The sequence below is a fragment of the Carassius gibelio genome, chromosome A22 (assembly GCF_023724105.1).
Source record: "Carassius gibelio isolate Cgi1373 ecotype wild population from Czech Republic chromosome A22, carGib1.2-hapl.c, whole genome shotgun sequence".
In the NCBI taxonomy this organism is placed as follows: domain Eukaryota; kingdom Metazoa; phylum Chordata; class Actinopteri; order Cypriniformes; family Cyprinidae; genus Carassius; species Carassius gibelio.
The window spans coordinates 6,801,409-6,820,633 of record NC_068392.1 but is presented as its reverse complement, the minus strand read 5'-3'; the positions used below and the strand labels follow the sequence as shown (position 1 = coordinate 6,820,633).

At 36.0% G+C, this 19,225-nt stretch overlaps 2 protein-coding genes across 4 annotated transcripts; one reads left to right on the top strand and one right to left on the bottom strand.

Annotated features, from left to right (window-relative positions):
* The first annotated feature begins 1,172 nt into the window (after positions 1-1,172).
* cep70 (centrosomal protein 70) lies at positions 1,173-9,748 on the top strand. Of its 2 annotated transcripts, none has more exons than XM_052539597.1 (18): positions 1,173-1,315; positions 1,776-1,798; positions 2,209-2,308; positions 2,683-2,806; positions 3,945-4,125; positions 4,200-4,375; positions 5,117-5,176; positions 5,251-5,362; positions 5,435-5,523; positions 5,605-5,682; positions 5,761-5,863; positions 6,026-6,124; positions 6,363-6,521; positions 7,708-7,857; positions 7,935-8,103; positions 8,187-8,301; positions 9,320-9,399; positions 9,570-9,748. In XM_052539597.1, the coding sequence occupies exons 2-18, from the start codon at positions 1,787-1,789 to the stop codon at positions 9,620-9,622; spliced, it is 1,860 nt and encodes a 619-aa protein (XP_052395557.1). In that variant the 5' UTR covers positions 1,173-1,315; positions 1,776-1,786; the 3' UTR covers positions 9,623-9,748. The 2 variants fall into 2 exon arrangements, with proteins under 2 accessions (XP_052395557.1, XP_052395558.1); XM_052539598.1 differs by having other exon boundaries at positions 1,185-1,315; positions 2,212-2,308.
* LOC127943269 (cobalamin trafficking protein CblD-like) lies at positions 9,256-13,794 on the bottom strand. 2 transcript variants are annotated; one of them, XM_052539600.1, is made up of 8 exons: positions 13,703-13,794; positions 13,044-13,082; positions 12,807-12,951; positions 11,552-11,769; positions 11,366-11,474; positions 11,168-11,289; positions 10,140-10,226; positions 9,256-10,026 (listed from the first exon to the last, which is right to left on the bottom strand). In XM_052539600.1, the coding sequence occupies exons 2-8, from the start codon at positions 13,050-13,052 to the stop codon at positions 9,811-9,813; spliced, it is 906 nt and encodes a 301-aa protein (XP_052395560.1). In that variant the 5' UTR covers positions 13,053-13,082; positions 13,703-13,794; the 3' UTR covers positions 9,256-9,810. The 2 variants fall into 2 exon arrangements, with proteins under 2 accessions (XP_052395560.1, XP_052395561.1); XM_052539601.1 differs by having other exon boundaries at positions 13,436-13,705.
* Positions 13,795-19,225: the final 5,431 nt, after the last annotated feature.

Here is a 19,225-nt window from a genome sequence, read left to right as displayed (position 1 = left end):
GTAATTTCAAGGCATTGTGTGTGAGCACGACATGGCGGTTTTTTCAGTTGCTTCAAATTGCCAAAGCGAGATAAGATGATTTGAAGTGTGGAAAAAAAAAAACATGTCAGGGGCTTTTGGATGAAAGCATTTTACCTCAAAGAAAATTGACTCGAGTACCAAAATCTCTGAGAAAGCACAAGTTTACATTTTGGATGGACATCTCATAATTTTTGTTCCTTTTACCTCAAGTAAACATTATAATTATATATACAACAGAGCATCAACAGTGAACCTTTCACCTGATCTGGTGCTGAAAATGTGACCTTACCTGCAATGAAGAAACGTGCTTCTGAGAATGTGGAATCTAACATGAGGGACGTTACAGTTTCACCAAGATGTCAACAAGAAATACTCCTCGCAAAAAAAGAATTAGAATCATTTACATAGACATGTATATGTAAATATTCTAAAGTAATAATACAAAAATAGTAGTTAAAGTAGGACATAACAACAGTTTTTACATTCACAGTTTGAAGGAGACCTGATATTAATTCATTATTATTTTACTTTACAGTTATAATTGTAATAGCTTTGGCACTGTTGAAGATAGTGTGGTTATTTTCAGTGGCAAGCCAATGTTTGCCTCTGGTTTTGCGATATTTTAATTTGATACTCTTTTATTAAGCGTATAATCAAACTTTTTATTCAGAAACAGTGTTTTACTCACGTTTCCCGCCCATTGTCGTCGTGCAGTACAAGTAGCTGACTAGCTGTGCAATTCCTGGACTTCATCGTTAATGACGCATTAATTTAATTTTTATTAATTTATGTAATATGCAAAATGTTCGGCTTTAATGCCAACCCTTACAAATGAAAACAAGTAACAAAATAAAATGTATTATTTTTTACTTTACATATGTGAAAATTACAACAACAAAAAAATTTCGGAACCTTTGAGTTTTTTTTTTTTTTTTTTTAACAATGTTTTTACATAATATACAATACCTTTTTTTATTTCTAAGTTGTCCATATTCACAAGCTCAGTCTCTGTAGCCATCTAGTGGCCACTAAGTAGCACCACACACAAAAAAAAAAAAAAAAAAAAAAAGCAAAGAGAAAAGAAAGAGGGAAACGTCAGTCTTAAGGCGCAACTACGTAATGGGCGTGGCTTGGTAACTCTGTCTTCCTATTGGTCTAATTCCGGGAAGCGTTTCATCCGTGTCAGTTTCCGCTGTTATTTGAAACAATAAACAGACTCCAGTTTGTCGTTTTATAAAATGTTGACGGTTTTATAGGATCGTAATTAATTAACGCTAGTCATCGGTTCTTTAAGGTATGGTATAACTTACAATTGGTTGAAACCTTTTAAGTAAATTCAATTCAAAACGCGTTTGTAGTCACTGTTTGTTCGCAGTGTTACTCCTTATATTTTGTGTGTAACGTTACTATGGAAAATACCATGTTTCTTTTTAACAAATTAACATTTTAATTACCATTTTTCTTTTTTAGAGCAGTAGTGCCTTATTAAACTTCCCAGAGTACCGTAGTATGGTAGCATGGTGGAAGTCTTTGTTCATTTAAACATGGTAACGTTACTCTCATAGGTTTTAGTTCACATATAGCATGCTAATACCATGGTATTCTCAATTAACCTTTAAATATCATATCTAGTCGATATACAAATTGACTAACCTGGCAACTGCATGTGACTTTAATCAATACATGTCTTTAAATGCATGTTAAATGGATTACATGGAATTATACAGTATTTACATGCATCTGTTTTCTTACAGGCTCTCAGATCATGATGGAGCAGGTGAGCCGTCTCTGTTTCCATCAAGTGGAAGTGTTTCTTATTGTTCTTTCAGATAGGAGGGATAGTAATCTGATCTATGTCTGTTCCCTCCACCTGTTGTGGATGGATAGAGGGGGTTTACAGAGCTGATCTGGCCAGAGGAAAGGACAGAGACCTGATAAAATGCTTAAATTAGTGTTCTAGCTCATAGTTTATGTGTAATTGGATTAGATAAAGATGCAAAAAAGAGCTTTGACTGCTGCACTGCAGTCCAGAGACAAAACATACGTGTTTTTGTGGACCTACAATCAGTTTCAGGTTGAAAAATGGATATTTTAACAGTTATTTCTGATGTTTCCGCATGCATTGGTTTAGAGATGAGATTGCAGGTATTAATGCATGTGATTGTAACGTGTTGCATGCTCTTGCAGCAGGAGCAGAGAGAGTGGGACGCTGTTAACAGGTTGCTGCAGCATCATGGGTTCAAACCGGTCACCTTTGCAGATCCAACAGAGAACAAGAACCTCGCAGGTAATGCATCACTGATATTTTCAAATAAATGAAAGCGCAATTTCAAGCAACTGGAAGTCATCGGTCAGACTTAATGTTTCTTGACGACCTTATTTTTATATTATAGTCTACCAAATATTTTTAAAATGATTTGTAAACCACTTTCCATATTTATTATACTTTTTTAATGTTTTTTTTATTTGTATTTATGGTAATTATTATATTATATTTTAGTTAATTTGGGGAACTTTTATTTATGCTTTTAATTATCAGTTTCAAATATCTATGTATATCATAGCCATCTTTCTGGTTAAGTAATAATGCTTTTTGGTGTTCAGTGTTGACCAGTATTCCTGTGTTGGTGTATTTACACTGATGTTGTTTGCTGTCTGTAGAGTTGGTTCTGTTGGAGCGCAAGGCTGCGTCTGATGTACGGCTGATGTTGAAGACTATGCTGTCCGATTCTGAAAGGAGACAAGGTCTTATTCAAGAGCTCATTCAGTCCAACAGCCAACTAAAGTGAGTCTAGCTTTCATCGATTCATAACTAATATGCTTTAATACACCTCTAATGCTGCTGAGGTCTTTATTATGTTCATATCTTGGGTTTATGACAAAACCAGGTTTCACAAGGTTTAAAAGTGGGTCATACCTCTTTCAAAAAAATCTAAAAATAAAAAATGATATATTGCATAAAGAAAATAAATTATTATTATTGTGAAATTGTGTTCATGACAAATTAAAGGTCTAATTTTCATTATTGTTGGCTGAATATGTAAAAAAAAAAAAAAAACTTTTATTCAAAGTGACTTACAGTGCATTCAGGCAAAAAAATTGGTTTATTGATCATAACTCTAAAATAATGAATAATGAATAATATTTTAAAAAGTTAAATGAAAATATACATGCTATACAATTTATCAAGATTTATACATTGTGGTTGTACTAAAATTCATTTTTGTTTATTAAGTTCTGGTCACATTTCACCCCAAAATCTAATTAAATAAATATTAAATTTATAAAAAGAATATTTTGGAGCCATTGCAAATGTTTGCACTGTGAGATTATTTTTTTATGTACATTTTCATTACCGTAATGCAAAAATAAATAAGCAAAAAAACTGTAATGCTTTAATGCATCATTAAATATGTGGTACTGACTTTAAATTATGTAGATTGTTTCTTTGAAAAATGATGAACCAACGAAGTGTTTTTATATTTTTTATATTTGTGTTATTATATTACTGTGTTTATGTTCTGCGGTAATGAGAATATCAGAGGACAATGCGATTGGGTGTCATGAAAATAACGTCAAAATAAAATAAATCCCAACGGTCTCAAAAGTAGACTTTGTTTTCTTTGTGCAAAATACATTGCATTTTGGGCTGGAATGTGTATCTCTTTATTTCCATTTCAGCGTAGATATTCAAACGACTCTTTAATATTTAAATAGTTTAGCACTTGGGGTTTCTCCCTCCTGGACATATTGCTTCTGTCAGGACACTCAATAATGCAAACCCCTTGTGTGCAGCCCATCTGCTGTAATGTAACATAATGACAGGACAGACATGTTCCCGGCTCATTCCGCAGCACGGCTAATCCCATGAAATAAGAAGTGCACAAACTCGCATACAGCAAAGATGCCCGTCTCATTTTCAGAGAGGAAGCGCAGCGGCATCAGACGCGAGCCGCCCGTCAGTCTCAGAGGGCTGCCGAGCTGGAGGGCGTCCTGGATGGGGTGAAGGTCAGAGTTCAAGACCTCGAGGACTCGTACATCGGTAAAGCGGCCCAACAGCACAGCCATTTCCAACAACTGCAGCAGGACAAGAGAGATGCGGAGGTATTCAGGAATTAAATGCACGACATGATTTGCTTTAGTTATCTGTAGCTGTAATATTGGTGGTGTGTTTGCAGAAGCGCTGTCAGTCTCTGGAGCAGAAGCTGTCTCAGGAGAAAGAGCAGGTGTCTCAGCTGCAGAAGAAGCTCCAGTACGCCGTGAGGGAGGAGGAGAGACGTGTGGCCCGACAGAACCTGGCCTTCCAACAGATCCACCGCGGATCAGCCCGACTCAACTCCACCAGCGACCAGCAGTGAGTGACGGAGAGGATCATCAGTTATAATCACTGCTTCCTACACATGCTGTTTTATTAGTTTAACCGCATGTTGAGTCATGGAAATGATTAAAAGTAATTTATAGAAAGTTACAGGAGATGTTCTGTTGAATATTATTATTTTAATTTATTATATCTTTGGATTTGGATTCACTTCCATTTTATTTTTCAATTTATTATTTAATTCAAATCTGAATTTCTTTTACTAATTAACTACAACTATGAGACATTAGTCAAAGGTAACTTTGTCTTGGGCGATTAATACAAAATCATTTATAAATGATTAAAAATCACTTTTTTTGAGGACCACATTTCTATACTTTTATAGAAAAACTTCCCTAAGCCCCTAATTTGTTTTATTACTATTTTTATTATTATTATTATTATTATTATTATTATTATTATTTTTATTAGAATTTAATTCAAAATGTCACTTTTATTATATTTATTATTATCTGTAATTATTTTTATATGTATTAAATTAGAATTTTCATAATTTTAAATAGCTTTTAAATATTTTATAAGCAAATATTTTATTTATGAGAACCTTGTATTTTTTGACTGTAGAATTTTTCTACATGTTAAAAAATTAATTATTTATAAATATGTATACATTTATATAATTATTTTTAAAATGTCATCCAGTAATTGGAAACAACTGAAGAGATCATTTTTTTCACTGTGCTTGTGAAAGCTGATGCTGTTTTTGCTTCTCTGAAGGATTTTGGACCTCATTGACATGTACGAGTCCCAAATGCAACAGCTACGGAGTGAACTGAAGTAAGTGTATGAATGATTAAAATTTGTATATATTAATGGAAATTCCTCTCACATCAGTCTCACCTCTTCTGTAGAATATATAAAAGCAACTCAGGAGAGAAGGACTCCTCAAACTCCCAGAAGATCAGATCCTCAGTGGAAAAAGACACCACCGACGCGTCTTCCAACTACAAGGCCCTTCTGAAGGTATCTTCAGTGACAGATGTTTGATTTCTGTTCTCGATCTGGACATGTAAACGTGATTCTGTTTGGCTCTAGTCATACCAGGAGCAGCTGAAGGAGACCAAAGCACAGCGAGAAGAACTCAGGACTGAAATCCAGCGCTTAAAAGAAGATCTGGAGTCCAGGTTGATAGCGGATTTTTGGAGCCTTTAATATTAGTTTTTTTTGTTTGTTTGTGACTATGTTTTTAATGTTACACACTTTAGACCCACCATTAAAGAACTGAAGACCTGCAAACAGCAGCTGAGACGCTTGGATCGAATCATCCAGCAGAGCAACATCAAGTAAGATCTGCAATGAGTGAACACAGTTCCTCTAATTCAGTTCGGATCAAGCTAATGATGAATCCCTTGTTTAAACAGACCATCTCAAGCACTCAAATCGCAGGATTCGGCAGAGATGCTCAACACGAATAACACCAGCATCCAGTACCTGGATGCTTCTACCTGCAAGAGACTCCTTATGGTACGTGAAGATGCATGATTGCATCCGCAAACCTGCTTTAAATCAGTGTTATTGTAGTTAGGTTTTGTTCGATTCAAGATATTAATAAAAGCTATAATAGTATCTCAGTTAACAAAAGAAAATCTGATTGTAGAGGTTGGTGTGTGGTCTGATGTTTTTCAGGATGTTTGTCAGGAACTCAATGTGCACGATGTCAGTCATCTCATTTCTGCAGTGAAAGTTCAGTGTAAACAACCCGAATCTGCCTTCAAGCTGGAAAAGGTGAGATTTATCACAGTTCAGGATAGCATACAATTTTTTTTTTTAGCATACTATTATAGAAATAGAATATAAGATAAAACCGTTTCCCAAAGCATTCCATATACTGTAAAATTTGCATTAAAAGTTTGACCTTCTGACTATAAACTGTGCAGATTGAACTTGATGTAATGAGCGTTCCATTCGGAATGTAGCCAGTGCCTTTCTGACATCATCACAATAAATGTGATTTTCTCTGCAGATCCTACATGACATCACCGCTGTCCTGACCAATCCCAGGGCTCCGTTGGGTTTGTTGAGGCAGCGTGCGCAAACCAACCTAGAGCTCAGCAGGGAGGCGGAGTTTGAGCTGATTGTTCCCACCCTGGAGGTTTGGAGCCGACAACTGACCTCTCTAGCAGTGCGTCAAATCTTTGGGCAATGGAAATTTTGGAAATAGGATTTTGTAGATTTCTCAACAGGTTTAAGTTGAGGCCGATTAGCTTGAAGGTGACTTCTGTATGAGAAGTGCTTCATACATCGCTACACTATCAACAATAGACAATGGACCTTTTTTGCAATCAAAGTTTTGCTGAAGTTTGGACATTTAAAACTTCGGTAATTTGTTTATGGGTGAAATTCTAGTCATTTCAATAGGAATCTATATGAAATTCAAGAACTGGTTCAAATTGGTTATGTGGATTCGGCGCATCGACCAGCAGAAATCTGTTTGGTTTGGAAGTAACCCTACTTTATATATTTCTGTGATATTGATGAACAAGATTTTGCTGATGTTTTAATTCATCTTAAGATGTGGTCATATTTTACGTTTTACGAATTTTCATGGGTGAAGCTCAGTCATTTCAATGAGAACGTATGCAATCTGGAACAGTTGAAGTAAGTTGGTAACACTGGGTTAATCATTGGGCAATGAATTTAACTAAAGGTGCGGTCACATTTACAATTCAGTCAGTTTAATAGGGAACAGTTGAACCCGTTGCAAAATCTGCATTGGGAAATCTTTCACCGACAAGCAAAGTTCCTAAATGCATAGATCCTCACTGAAATGGTTGTTTAACCAACAACAATTCACAGAACAGTGGTAAATGTGAACACATCTTATGTTTAATTAAAATTTCTGTGAATTGTTCTAGACAAAATATAGTGATCTAATTTGGAATCTGTGAGATCGTAAATGGTTGAACCTGTGGTGAAATATTTCACTTTCAAGCGAAGTTCCCTGTTGCACCAATCCTGTTAAAATGATTGATTTTTGCCCTAAAAAATTCGCAATTTAGCCATATTTGTGCTATCTGCAAACCTTTTTTGCTAATAAAATTCAGTTATTTCAATAGAAGTCCAGGCTACCAGAATGTTCACTTAAAAAAAAAATTCTACTCGTTTTGTATTGTATTGTATTTAAATTGCGATTGCGGTTGTCAGTTTCGACCACAAAATTTTGCCAAAATGTAAACAATTAAACAAAAGGGTACAATGTATACTGTCAATAGTGTGATGATGTATGAAGCAAAGCTCACACAGAAATTCCCCAAATGTGACTGCACCGTAACTCAAAGGGTTTGAATGTGATTTGTTTGGTTCACAAGGATCTTCATCGTGCCCTCATCCGACTGGAGAAGAGGTTGTTGCCATGGCAGCCAGAGGTCAGCATCCCCGCTCCTTCGGATCCCGTGCGGGTGGAAGACTTGATGCTTATCGTCGACACGCTACTCGATGAGACGGCATCAGATGACAAGGTACTTCTCCTGAAAGCACCGTTTCCCTTAGTGTTCTCAGTAATCCATCATCTGAAGATGCTCACGATGTTCCTCAGGTTCTGCGGAGCCCCACCAGACACACCCTGGAGTCCATGGTCGCCCACTTCCAGAAACTCTTCGACGCCCCATCGCTGACAGGAATCTATCCTCGCATGAACGAGGTCTACACTAAGCTGGGCGAGATGAGCAACGCCATGAGGAATCTCCGAGACGTTCTAGATTTGGGTATTGAGATCGAGGATTATGAAGCACACCTGTATGACACGCAGCCTTCCTCTTCCTCTCTGATTTGATGATGTTATATCTAGATGATAAAGCGCCACCTAGCGAGGTCGTCAACAAGGTCGGCGCAATCGTGTCGCAGACAGGAAACGCCGCAGGTCACGAGCTCTGCAGCCTTCTGGAAAGCAGTGACATTGACAGGTTCGTCCATCTCTTGAAGTCTTTGTGCTCTAATGTCTGTAAAATGGTACTATAACATTTTATAAGAAGTTTTAAATTGTAAACATCAGTTAATGCAGTAATTGTTTTTAAATGTTTGTTAATATTTCAAGAATTTAATAACATCCACAGTTCCTTGATTTTCGTTAAAGGTCAAATCACAAGTAGGCAAACATATCAAAGCAAATTTTTTAATACGTTTTTTTTTTTTTTTATTCTGTTAGATAAGTTTTTTTTTTAACTTACAAACTCTGCAGTTTGTTAATGCTTTAGGAATTGGTTTAATTTTATATTTATTGTATGCAATTAATGTATTCTTCATGTATTACCATTATTCATATTTTAAAGTATGTTTAAATATGTAGACATTTTAAGTTTTTTTGATATTTTGACACCTGATACATTACATGAAATATTGAACCTAATGAAAGAATTATAGCAACCATCAGAAGATAATACGAAATACGTTATTATTAGTTAATGCCATAGGTATCATGAACTAACAATGAACAATTTTTTTACAGCATTTACTGATGTTGATGTTAAATCATATTCTTTCATCATAAATTTATACATGATTTCATAATTTGAAATGTTAAATGTAGGTACAAAATGACATGCAGAAGTTTTGTTCGTTATTTTTTGATATCTAGTACTAGTATCAATATTGCTGTTAGTCAATCCTACCTAAAGCTTTTTTTTTTTTAAAGCAATTGCTATTCTTAGTTACTTTTTATACAATTTAAATGTATAAATTAACATTCACAAGTTTTGTTCATTAAGTACATTTATCCTAATTGAATCTACTTTTAAAGTGTATAGTTAAAAAAAAAAAAAAAAAAGTATTAACATTTTCTCAATTTCTTAAGAGATAAGTGTTAATATCAGTTTGAAGAAGTGGGCTTTCAAACCAACTGACACAAAAAGGCTCCGTCGTTCATCTGGAGACTGATGCTGATTTAATGTAAGTGAACAGACTAGTGCTGTTTGTATTTCACAGTATCATTGTAAAGCTGAAGGAACATGAGGAATTCTTTCCAGTTTTTCACTCGTTCATCCTGGAACTCCTGCGAACTCTGGGTGAGAACAAACTTTATTCACATTCAACAAGACAAGAGTCAGTCAAACTGAACTGAAAAGTGCGCTAGAATACTAATGCATGAACTAAAATCATGAAGCACAGATGACTTAATGTCCTAAAACAGTACTGTTGTATTGTGGCACTAGTTGAGTTGTTTCCTCTCTTTCAGACGTCCCGACTCTAGATGACGTTCTACCAGCAATACGTTCTCTCAAAGGCTGATGTTTTTGTAAAGCACCATGTGGTTTCACACCTGAATTTAAATGTTTTACTGAGTTTACTTTATTCTAAGTGTTCATATTTGATAAATAAATGTGCATTTCTACTGTGTTTTCTCCAAAACTCCAACCAACAGTTTTGTATTCAAAGCTCTGTTATATAAGAGACAGTTTGTTGGCAGATAACGTCCATCAGTCTTTGTCCTCTGAAGTGCTGGCGTGTCCCTGAAGTTTCTCCATGATCAGACTGTTGGAAGGTGCGTTAGTGATCAGCGTTAGGACACACGTGGACGTCCCTGTTAAGACGTGCCGTATGATCGTACATGACGCCCGGTCCTCGATGTGAAAGCCAGCGTGACGCTCAACGTCTTGCTGTAGAATAGAGTCCGGTGTCTGATCACCAAAAAACTGCAACAGAAAACAGGTTTTTCAGAAGTTGTAAATATTCTAAGTCACTTGTAGACAAATGTACATGAATCTTTGAGCCGTGAGCATCTGTTTGGACAGATAAAGGTACTTACAGCTTTTCCTGACAGTGGACTGATGAAATCGGCCCAGTATCCTCCTCTCCACAACATGAAGCAGATTTCTTTAGCACCACTGACAAACTGCAATCAGACATTTAAATAACACTTATTTATTAAATTAATAGTGCATTGAATTGACAAAGTGACAGGAAAGACAAAACATGTATCTTAGTTTCAACCCCAAAAATATCAAGCAGCACAACTGATTTCAACATTAATCAGAAATGTTTCTTGAGCAGGAGATCTGAACACTAGAAGGATTTCTGAAGACTGGAGGAATGATGCTGAAAATTCAGCTTTGATCACAGAAATGTTATGTTTCAAAATATATTCAAATCATGGTCATCTTTCACAATATTACTGTTTTATGGTATTGTTAACGAATCCAGCCTTGGAGAGCAAAATCTTAATGACTATTTCATATCAACGTGTTCTTTTTATTCAGTATATTCAGGACAGTCAAGTATTTAAATAATATCTCATTGCTGTAATGCATTCATATATTTGTCTTATTTTCATTGATTTTAACTGTAAATAAATTAAACTGTAAGTCAATTAAAATCAGCATAAAAATATAAAATAAATATAAAATAAAATGATTAACAATGCAATATACATATTAAAATGTATATATACTTTATAAATGTAAATTTTATTAAATATTTCATAAAATGTAGCAAGGCAATTAATATACATTAATATTACTAATATAATAGTGTATATTTTATTATATTGGTGATTGTAATATAGCAATTGCGATCAATTGAAGTCTGCTTTAAAAAAAATCTAAAATGAAATGTAAATGCAAAAAATATCAAATTTATCTACTATATATATACTTTATATTTACAGTATTATAATTTATAATGCATATAAAAATCTATGAAATGAATGATGATTTTACAATTAACAAAATGCATTAATGTCATAACTGAAAATTATATAAAAGTACATCATTTATAATAGTGCAATGTATATATAATGAATAATGCTGCGTCATTGAAGTTTTCAGTCAGACTCACATTATCTAGTAGCTCCTGCTGATCTTTGTTCTGATCCTCTGTGTCCATCTTTCGCTGCTTCTGTGTTACGTTGACGACAGTCATGGGACTCGCAGGGAGCACTGGGAAAAACAGCTCTAGCTCTGGAAACACACAACAACGATTAGCTCATTACCTGTAACCTTGAAGATGTTTGACATGTTCTGTGAGATGCAGTACCTTTCTTCAGCAGCTCTGGGCAGGAATGCATTGTACACTCCACATCTGACTGACTGAAATAGTGTTCAGCTTTACTGACTCTCTGCGCCGTCAGAGACGCTTCTTTACCCTGAACAAACAGAACACCTCAGAGCAGGAACAAACAACACAACTGAAGAATCGAATGATTTCCAAACAGATTTTTACCTGATACTCATTAACAAACTGAGCGAGGATGAACTCGTGTCTCTCTGTGCCGGATGGGGAGGTTAAAACGTCCGGGACTGTCCTGTGGACCGGCCCTTTCATCTGTAACACGGTACCCTTCAGGTGACAGTCGAAACCAACATTGCCTGGCAGCTGGAACCGCTGATCTTGAGGCCCAAACGGACCCATGGTTTCATCTGGCCACACTGTTCTAGGACCTGTTACACACCATTACATCAACTTTCATTTCAACCCAACGTTGGAAAAATATTCTGATAATTACAAACAATAAACAGTGATTTTCAGTCGTTGTTTTTTTTTTTTTTTGGCAGGTCTAGCATAAGTTTTAAGGTACAGAAATTAAAGTAATCAAATGTAAAACAGCATTGCATATTGGACTATATAAAGTAAAGATAATTCTTTATTAAAGTTATAAAAGCTTTTTAATCAAGAGCAGTGAGTGATTTCTTTGTTGTTGCGGTTTCTATTAATATAAAGACTGTCACTTTAAGAGAATGCACTGATACAGTGGCCTGCGTTCAGCCGGCTATGTCTGCTGTAGGATACTTACCAAAACGGCATTTTGACATAATTTTTGTCTGAATTTGTCTATTTAAACACAATACTTCAGAGAGAGCTTATATTTGAGCACGTTCTGAGGCGCGGGTTTGCACGCTTCGGATGAGCGCATGCACAAATCTTCTCACTGCGCGCTTTCAGCACCCGGATGATGACAGAATAAATGACAGCTCATATTCCAGTAAAAGTCATTCACATTGATCAAGAGTGAATGGTTTGTCCAGGGTTTTTTTTTCTCATCGCTATTGTTATAATGTCTGGGAATCCAGAATGCGCATCCCTCAACAGAAACGTATATTAACTGCTAAACCACATTACAGATGCTTTGGATTTAAGTTGAACCGCGGTCCCAGCACATACTGTGTGTGGTGAACCGAACGGTACGTTTGTTTTTTTCAGCGAACCATGCCACCCCTAATATATATATATATATATATATATATATATTCACACATATATAACGTCAACATTTGAAGTGAATCAAAAAAGTTCATCAAAGTTGTCCTTAGACAAGAATACATTTTAGTTTTAGGACAACTTTGATGAAAGGTTTTGATCTACTTCAAATGATGACTTATATATATATATATATATAAAATTGGACCCTTTAAAATCATGTAAAATGAAAAATCATGTAACTGAAACATTCATGATAAACATTACCTACATTACACACCTGAATATTGAGATGGTACAGCTATATACGGCTCATCTGATCCAGACGAGCCTGCGGCTGAAAAACCTCTGACAGCCACGATCCTCTGAGCCAGTGTGTGAACCACAGACGACTGACTCACCTGTCGGACCCTCCTGCACAGCACCTGCATTAATAAAACACACACACACAGCATTACAACACACCCACACACACACACACACGAAGAACTCCAGAAGCTGTCAGCGAGACACTTACACTCGCCATAATGTGTGCAAAGCTCCACTTCACTGTAACCTGAAACAAACAAACAAACAAACAGATCAAACATGCGTTTTAAGAACTAAACCTTTTTATTTAAAGGACAATCATAATGATGACCACAATAATACTAATCAACAAGTGCAATAATTGTAATATAGATTGTAATATATATAAAAATAAATATATACGTTAAAAGAAACGTAGATTTGTTAAATAAACTAAGGTTCTCATAGTAGACATATTATTTGAGCCAGCTTTTCTATGTTAAACTGTATAAAACTTGATTTGTTTTTTTTAAATGACACTCTTCTGAAATTGACAAAAAATAAAACTAACGACACGATAAATGTCAAAATCTGTATAGACATGTAACGTTATACGCGTACGAAAGATTGTAGTTGAGGTTGACTATGTTTTTCTTCACAACATAAATCAGCTTGTAAGCGCCTCAAACCAAAACAAACACTTCACTGTCATGATCCACTCGCTTTCCCTTCAAACACGATTTAAGAACTATTAAAACGAGACTTGTGCGTCAAACTGTGATCGACACACTCTTCTGGTCATATAGACATACATGACACGGCTTTAGTCGTCGTTTGTCGTTATTTAAAAATGTTTTTAAGGTAAAGGACAGCGTGTTCTCGACTTACCCTGTTTGTCGGCACTCGGCACGAGACTCTAATCACGTCCGCACGCCGGACGTCATGACGTCATGACGGAGCCCTGTAGAGCACAAAAGCCGCGAAACATCACAAAAACTAAAAATAAATAATAATAATAATAAAAAGGATTAGGAAAAAAGAAAGAAAAAAGGGTCCTATTTTAAATGATAACGGTATTATAACATCATAAATATATATATAAACTTTAAATGCATATTTACATAATAACATATTAAATGTTAGTTGTGTAATATGTATTACCATTAAATGCATATTTAATTAATAACATAAAATTATACAAATAATAGATGTTATCACACACACACACACACACATATACACATAGTGGTAGTCCAATGACAGAAAGTACAATAAATTATTTTTATTTATAGTTCCATTGTCATAATTTTATATTCAGTACATTGAAAATATATTATAATTATTACACATACTATTGTTATTATCATCATTATAAAATGTCATAATCCGTTAATAATTTCCTCTGTCAGCCTTCGGCGGTTGTTTTGAAATCGCATTGGTCGATTGCGTCACAATCACGCACGCGTTGACAGGTAGCATCCGCTAGGTGTCAGCAAACGCAAACGCACGGTACTCTGCAGCTGTGCCACTTATCTTTCGGGTTTCTCAGCAGCGGAAGTCGTATCGTCATAGTTGGGTTAACTTGAAGAGCAGTGAATGGGAGAGAACCAGAAATATATTTTTTTGCATTCCCATTTGCTCAAATATCAAAATTAAAACTTTATAGTGTTTTCATAACATTCAATAAAAGGAAACACAATTGAGAGAGACAGATAACGGCAGTCAGAAGAGAGAACCATGTCAAATTGACCATCCTTCCTATAGACGCTGCATTAGAAACACCCTTGCATTAGCAGTTTTTTTTTTCTTTTTTGTGGTTTAATGCAAATGATATATAACACCAAGAATAGTGTTATAAATGTGCACCATTTTGAGGATTTATGATGCTGATGACCATTAAATGCGTCATCACAGTCTCATGAAAAGGGTCCTTAGAGAATATTCAGTGAACTGTGCTAAAAACAATAACATAAATGTTTTAAAATTTTAATGGCACTGAGCAATTGCAGACAAAAACAGCAGGAAACAACAACAGATCAAGAGAGAAAGAAAAAGTAGTGGCAGGGTACTAAAAGAGCAGGAATCTGTCAGATGAGGTCAATGTCGCTGCACAGGAAGGTTAGACAGGGCGAATGTGTTTGAAGGCCCAGCGCATCTCCCTGAAGACTGACGTGTCCTCACAACAGACCTGAAATAGAGTGAGTGAGGTTTGTGCCAGAGGCGCTCTCTCTCTCTCTCTCTCTCTTTCTCTAAAGACTCACAGATATTCACTCATGCATCTGCATCACTAGCAGCCAGCCGCCATCTGGCATGTGGGCGCAGGGACGAACAGGTCAGCAGGTCTTTGCCATGTGTGGGTCACACGGGAGCCGCATCCTGCAGCATTATCATCACTCAGCGTTTAAAGTCGTGTAGCGTGAACTAGGTTTTACTTACTTATGTGGCTAGAAGGGATAGCCGGAAAATAACAATAAATGAAAAATGCTATCTGTGGTTTTATTAAAGTCTACACCTACCCCAACCCTAAACCTAACCTTACAATAATGCAAACACAGTAACTAATTGTTGTTCAGCATGAGTATAAAATGATGCAATATGGATCTGCGCATGCCCAGTAGGGCAATCCGACCGTAGCTGTATCCTTTCTAGACTTAATTAATTTACATTTGCTAGAAACTTTGGACGAGCTCACAGATTAATAGAAGTGTTTATCTTGAGAACGTAATATTTAAAATTCGCAAACAAGATGCTTTGAAGAGCTTTTTATCGATCCAGCCAAACTGAATGCTGTTATGAACTTTAGTTGGGGCGTAAAGAAATGATAAACAATCCGAAATCTAGATTTCTAGAAATAAATGACATATATGTATTAGGGATGGTAAGATTTGCATCGGTGAATCGGCATAAAGGTTAACGATGCGATGCATCGATTTAAAAAAGTGCGCATAGGATATGCGAGTTGCCATTTCTTTCCCGATGCATTGTTTCTAACATATTTGCATTGGTAAAAAAATAAATAAAATTATTTATACATAATTATTAGTAGATGCACTATACTTTTATTATTTAGAAAGTGACCGATATTTAATATTTTATAAATATTTCATATTTTATAGAGCTGCGTCTTCCACCAAATAATTACATGAACCAGAGAAATAAAAGCGAACTATCTGTACCATGTTGAACTGCATGGCATCATTTCTTTTCATTGTATCGTATTTTATCGTATTGCATTGGTTCATATGAATCTTTATTATATCGTATCGTTGACTACATTATCAAAATCTTATGTTACTATGTGGTGTTTTGGGTGGTTTTAGGCATGTTGCGTTGTGGTTTTTAAGGCATTCTGAGCGTTTCTTTCAGTGTGTTGCTTTGTAGTTGCTAAGAGTTTCTAGGTGGTTGCAAGCAAGATGACTTAGAATGCAAAGCAGAGACTTCAAGGAATACTTCTGAGCTCAATGATGCAATGAATCATTCATTAAAAGGAGCAAACTGATTCACCAAAATGAATCTGGAATGCCAACTTCTATTATCCATCAGCAAATTATTATTTTTCAACAAAAAACAACAGTAACAAATGATTACAGAAGATATACCAAGGCCAGATATTTCAGAGCCAAAAAATCTGAGCGATATAAACAGGAGCGTGTGGAAGAATCCTAATTTAGAGCCGTCGCCTGCTGTGCTCGAGTCTCAGAAAATGCGACATGGGAGCGGCGCTAGTTCAAATCTGAATCGTGTTCAGAATCTTAATCACTTGGCATTTGTCTGCAGCAGATATTAAACTGTATATGATTATATCTTCCTCCTCATCACTCTGGAAACTGGAGTCCGAAGGACAATTTTAAGCTTTAGGACACACAGTATGTAAAACAAATAATGGATTTAGCTGCTTCTGAGTGCATTTGTGCAGAAAAAAAAGAGTAGATTTCCTCCTTCTTTGTCCATTCTCATTTTGTAATGGCCATGTAATCGAAATCAAATCAATGTTTGATGGATAACATTAAAATTCCTGCATTCTCCACCACTATTATCATGTTTTATGCAAAAATGTCATATGACAGTAGTCAAATGGGTATTTAGTTTGTCCATTTCCAAACTATAGTTTGATAACATTAAAATGCCCACATTCTCCACAACCATTATCCAGTTTTATGCAAAAATAAATAAATAAATAAGTCACATTACAGTAATAAAATGGGCATTTGGCTTGTCAATTTCCAGACTGGAGCATGTATTGAGGTCACTCTAATAGTTTCTCATTTTTCTGGTCCGTAGCAGAAACGTATGAGTCAGAAACTGGGCCTTTTATTCCTGCCCTATCAAACTCAGAGCGCCCCAGTGCCAAGAATCAGCACTTTTCCCGGGCCGTTTCAGTTCTCGTCCTCCCTCTCTTCTTCTCTCAGGAAAGATGGCGAGGGGCTGTTGAAGCCTCATTAACTCGCCTGATTTGATTTTGCAGCCCTCGGAGGAGCGCGACAGTCGCTCACTGAGGGAACCGACTGCATCTGTCGCCCGTAAAACTCCCAAGCGCCGCAGAGCTGCTGGAGAACTTCCGGGACAAGCCTGATGCTGGTTTCGCAAAGCTGAAAAACGAACTTTCCATGTCATTACAGGTAAATGGCGCAATTGTAATTCCTCTTCGCCCTATGCAAATAAAAGTGTAACCGCAGCGGGTCTTTGAACCAAAGCTGACTGACAGGAAACGAGTCTTTACTGTAATCTTTCCCCTCAGCAACATGTGCTTCACTGATGAAAGGCTGAAAAGAGAAAGAGCCACATTCCACACTCTCTTTCCACACCCAGACTGGTTTAACCCTTGACAAGAAACTCTTGCGCTCTCGGGGAGATTTAGCAGGTGTTTGTGTGATGTGCGTAGAGCTGGCTGAAGGTTCGCAGCCGATGAAAGTTTACGTTGGTCACCTCTGGACTGAAATATGCAGCCATCTGTTCAAGCTGTGCCACTAGAATACCCTCAGTTCTTGGAGTTCAAGTTTGACATTCTTCTTTCATATCAATAAATTATCGGATGACATATTGGCTTAAAATTCAACATTTTGGGATTTAACTCGAGTTATTCTGCCAAAAGCATGCATGGAACACTTATGTTTCTTAAATAAACATATTTACATACTTTTTAATGATTTATTGTAGTTCGCTTTTTTTATTCAAATAGTACTTATTTATACAAACACATGACAAAATTCATAATGTGCATGTTTAATTACAGAATGTACCATGGACAACCAGTGAGAACAAATTTAAGCCTTGAAAGCCAAAAAATATAACTTTACAGAAAGTCTGTTTCGATTCACTAAGAGTGATTCATTCAGAAACAGATTTCTGTTTTGATTTCCTAAAAAGAACTGGTTCATAAAAGTGAATCAAAATTCACTGGTCGCACTATGCGATTCACTAAAAAGACGACTCCTAAGAGTGATTCGGTCGGGATCTGGTCTAAACTGGTCATACTGTTTATTTTTGATTTTACGAAAGAATGTTTCGTTCAAAATTTAATTACACTGGTCATGCTAAATGTGTTTGATTAATTAAAAAGAATTGAATCATAAGAGTTATGGGTTTGGGAGTCAGACTCTGCAGCACCACTAAAAAGAACCAGTTCATGATTCACCAAACCCATAAGAGTCAGTTCATTCGCGATCCAGACTATACCGCTTTTGTGCTGTATATTTCTGATTCACAAAACAGGATCAAGAGATGGATTTTTTAAGAATTGGACTAACTGTGCTGCATCTTTTGAAATCACTAAAAAGAACGGGTTCATAAAGAGGGATTTGTTCGGGAATCTAACTATACTGGCTGCATTCGAATGATCTGATTCGCTAAAACTAGTCATCTCATAAGAATCATTTCATTCAGGATCCGTACTAGACATGTCGCACTGTATATTTTTGATTTAAAAACTAGCTCTAAAGATGTTTTCATTCAAAATCGGACTATACTGGTCACACTACCATTTTTTTATTCAATAAGAAGCAGTGGTTAATTCAGGAATAAAACTACAGTACGTTCTCATTTCATGTTGTAGATATAGAAGCGGTGTCACATCATTTTAATAGGATTAAACACCACTGAAAACATATAAGAGTGTTATTTCTCAGTAGAAACAGCCTAACTGCACATAACACAATTCTATGCTTGTCAGGACTTTATAGTTTCTGTGGAAAAACTTGCTGTCAGTTTAATTTGTGCAGAGCGCCGCGTAGCAGCTCCAGGGGTTGTCAGTTCGGCCGGTACACAGAAGACCCTTCTCTGCCCTCATGTATTTAATTTGAATACAGCGAGGGAACTTTGAAAGGAAATAGTTTGCATATAATTATGTCTGATTTACTACCCTTATTCTGAAAGCGTGTAAAGTAAAACTCATTTAGAAAGAGAAAATAAAAT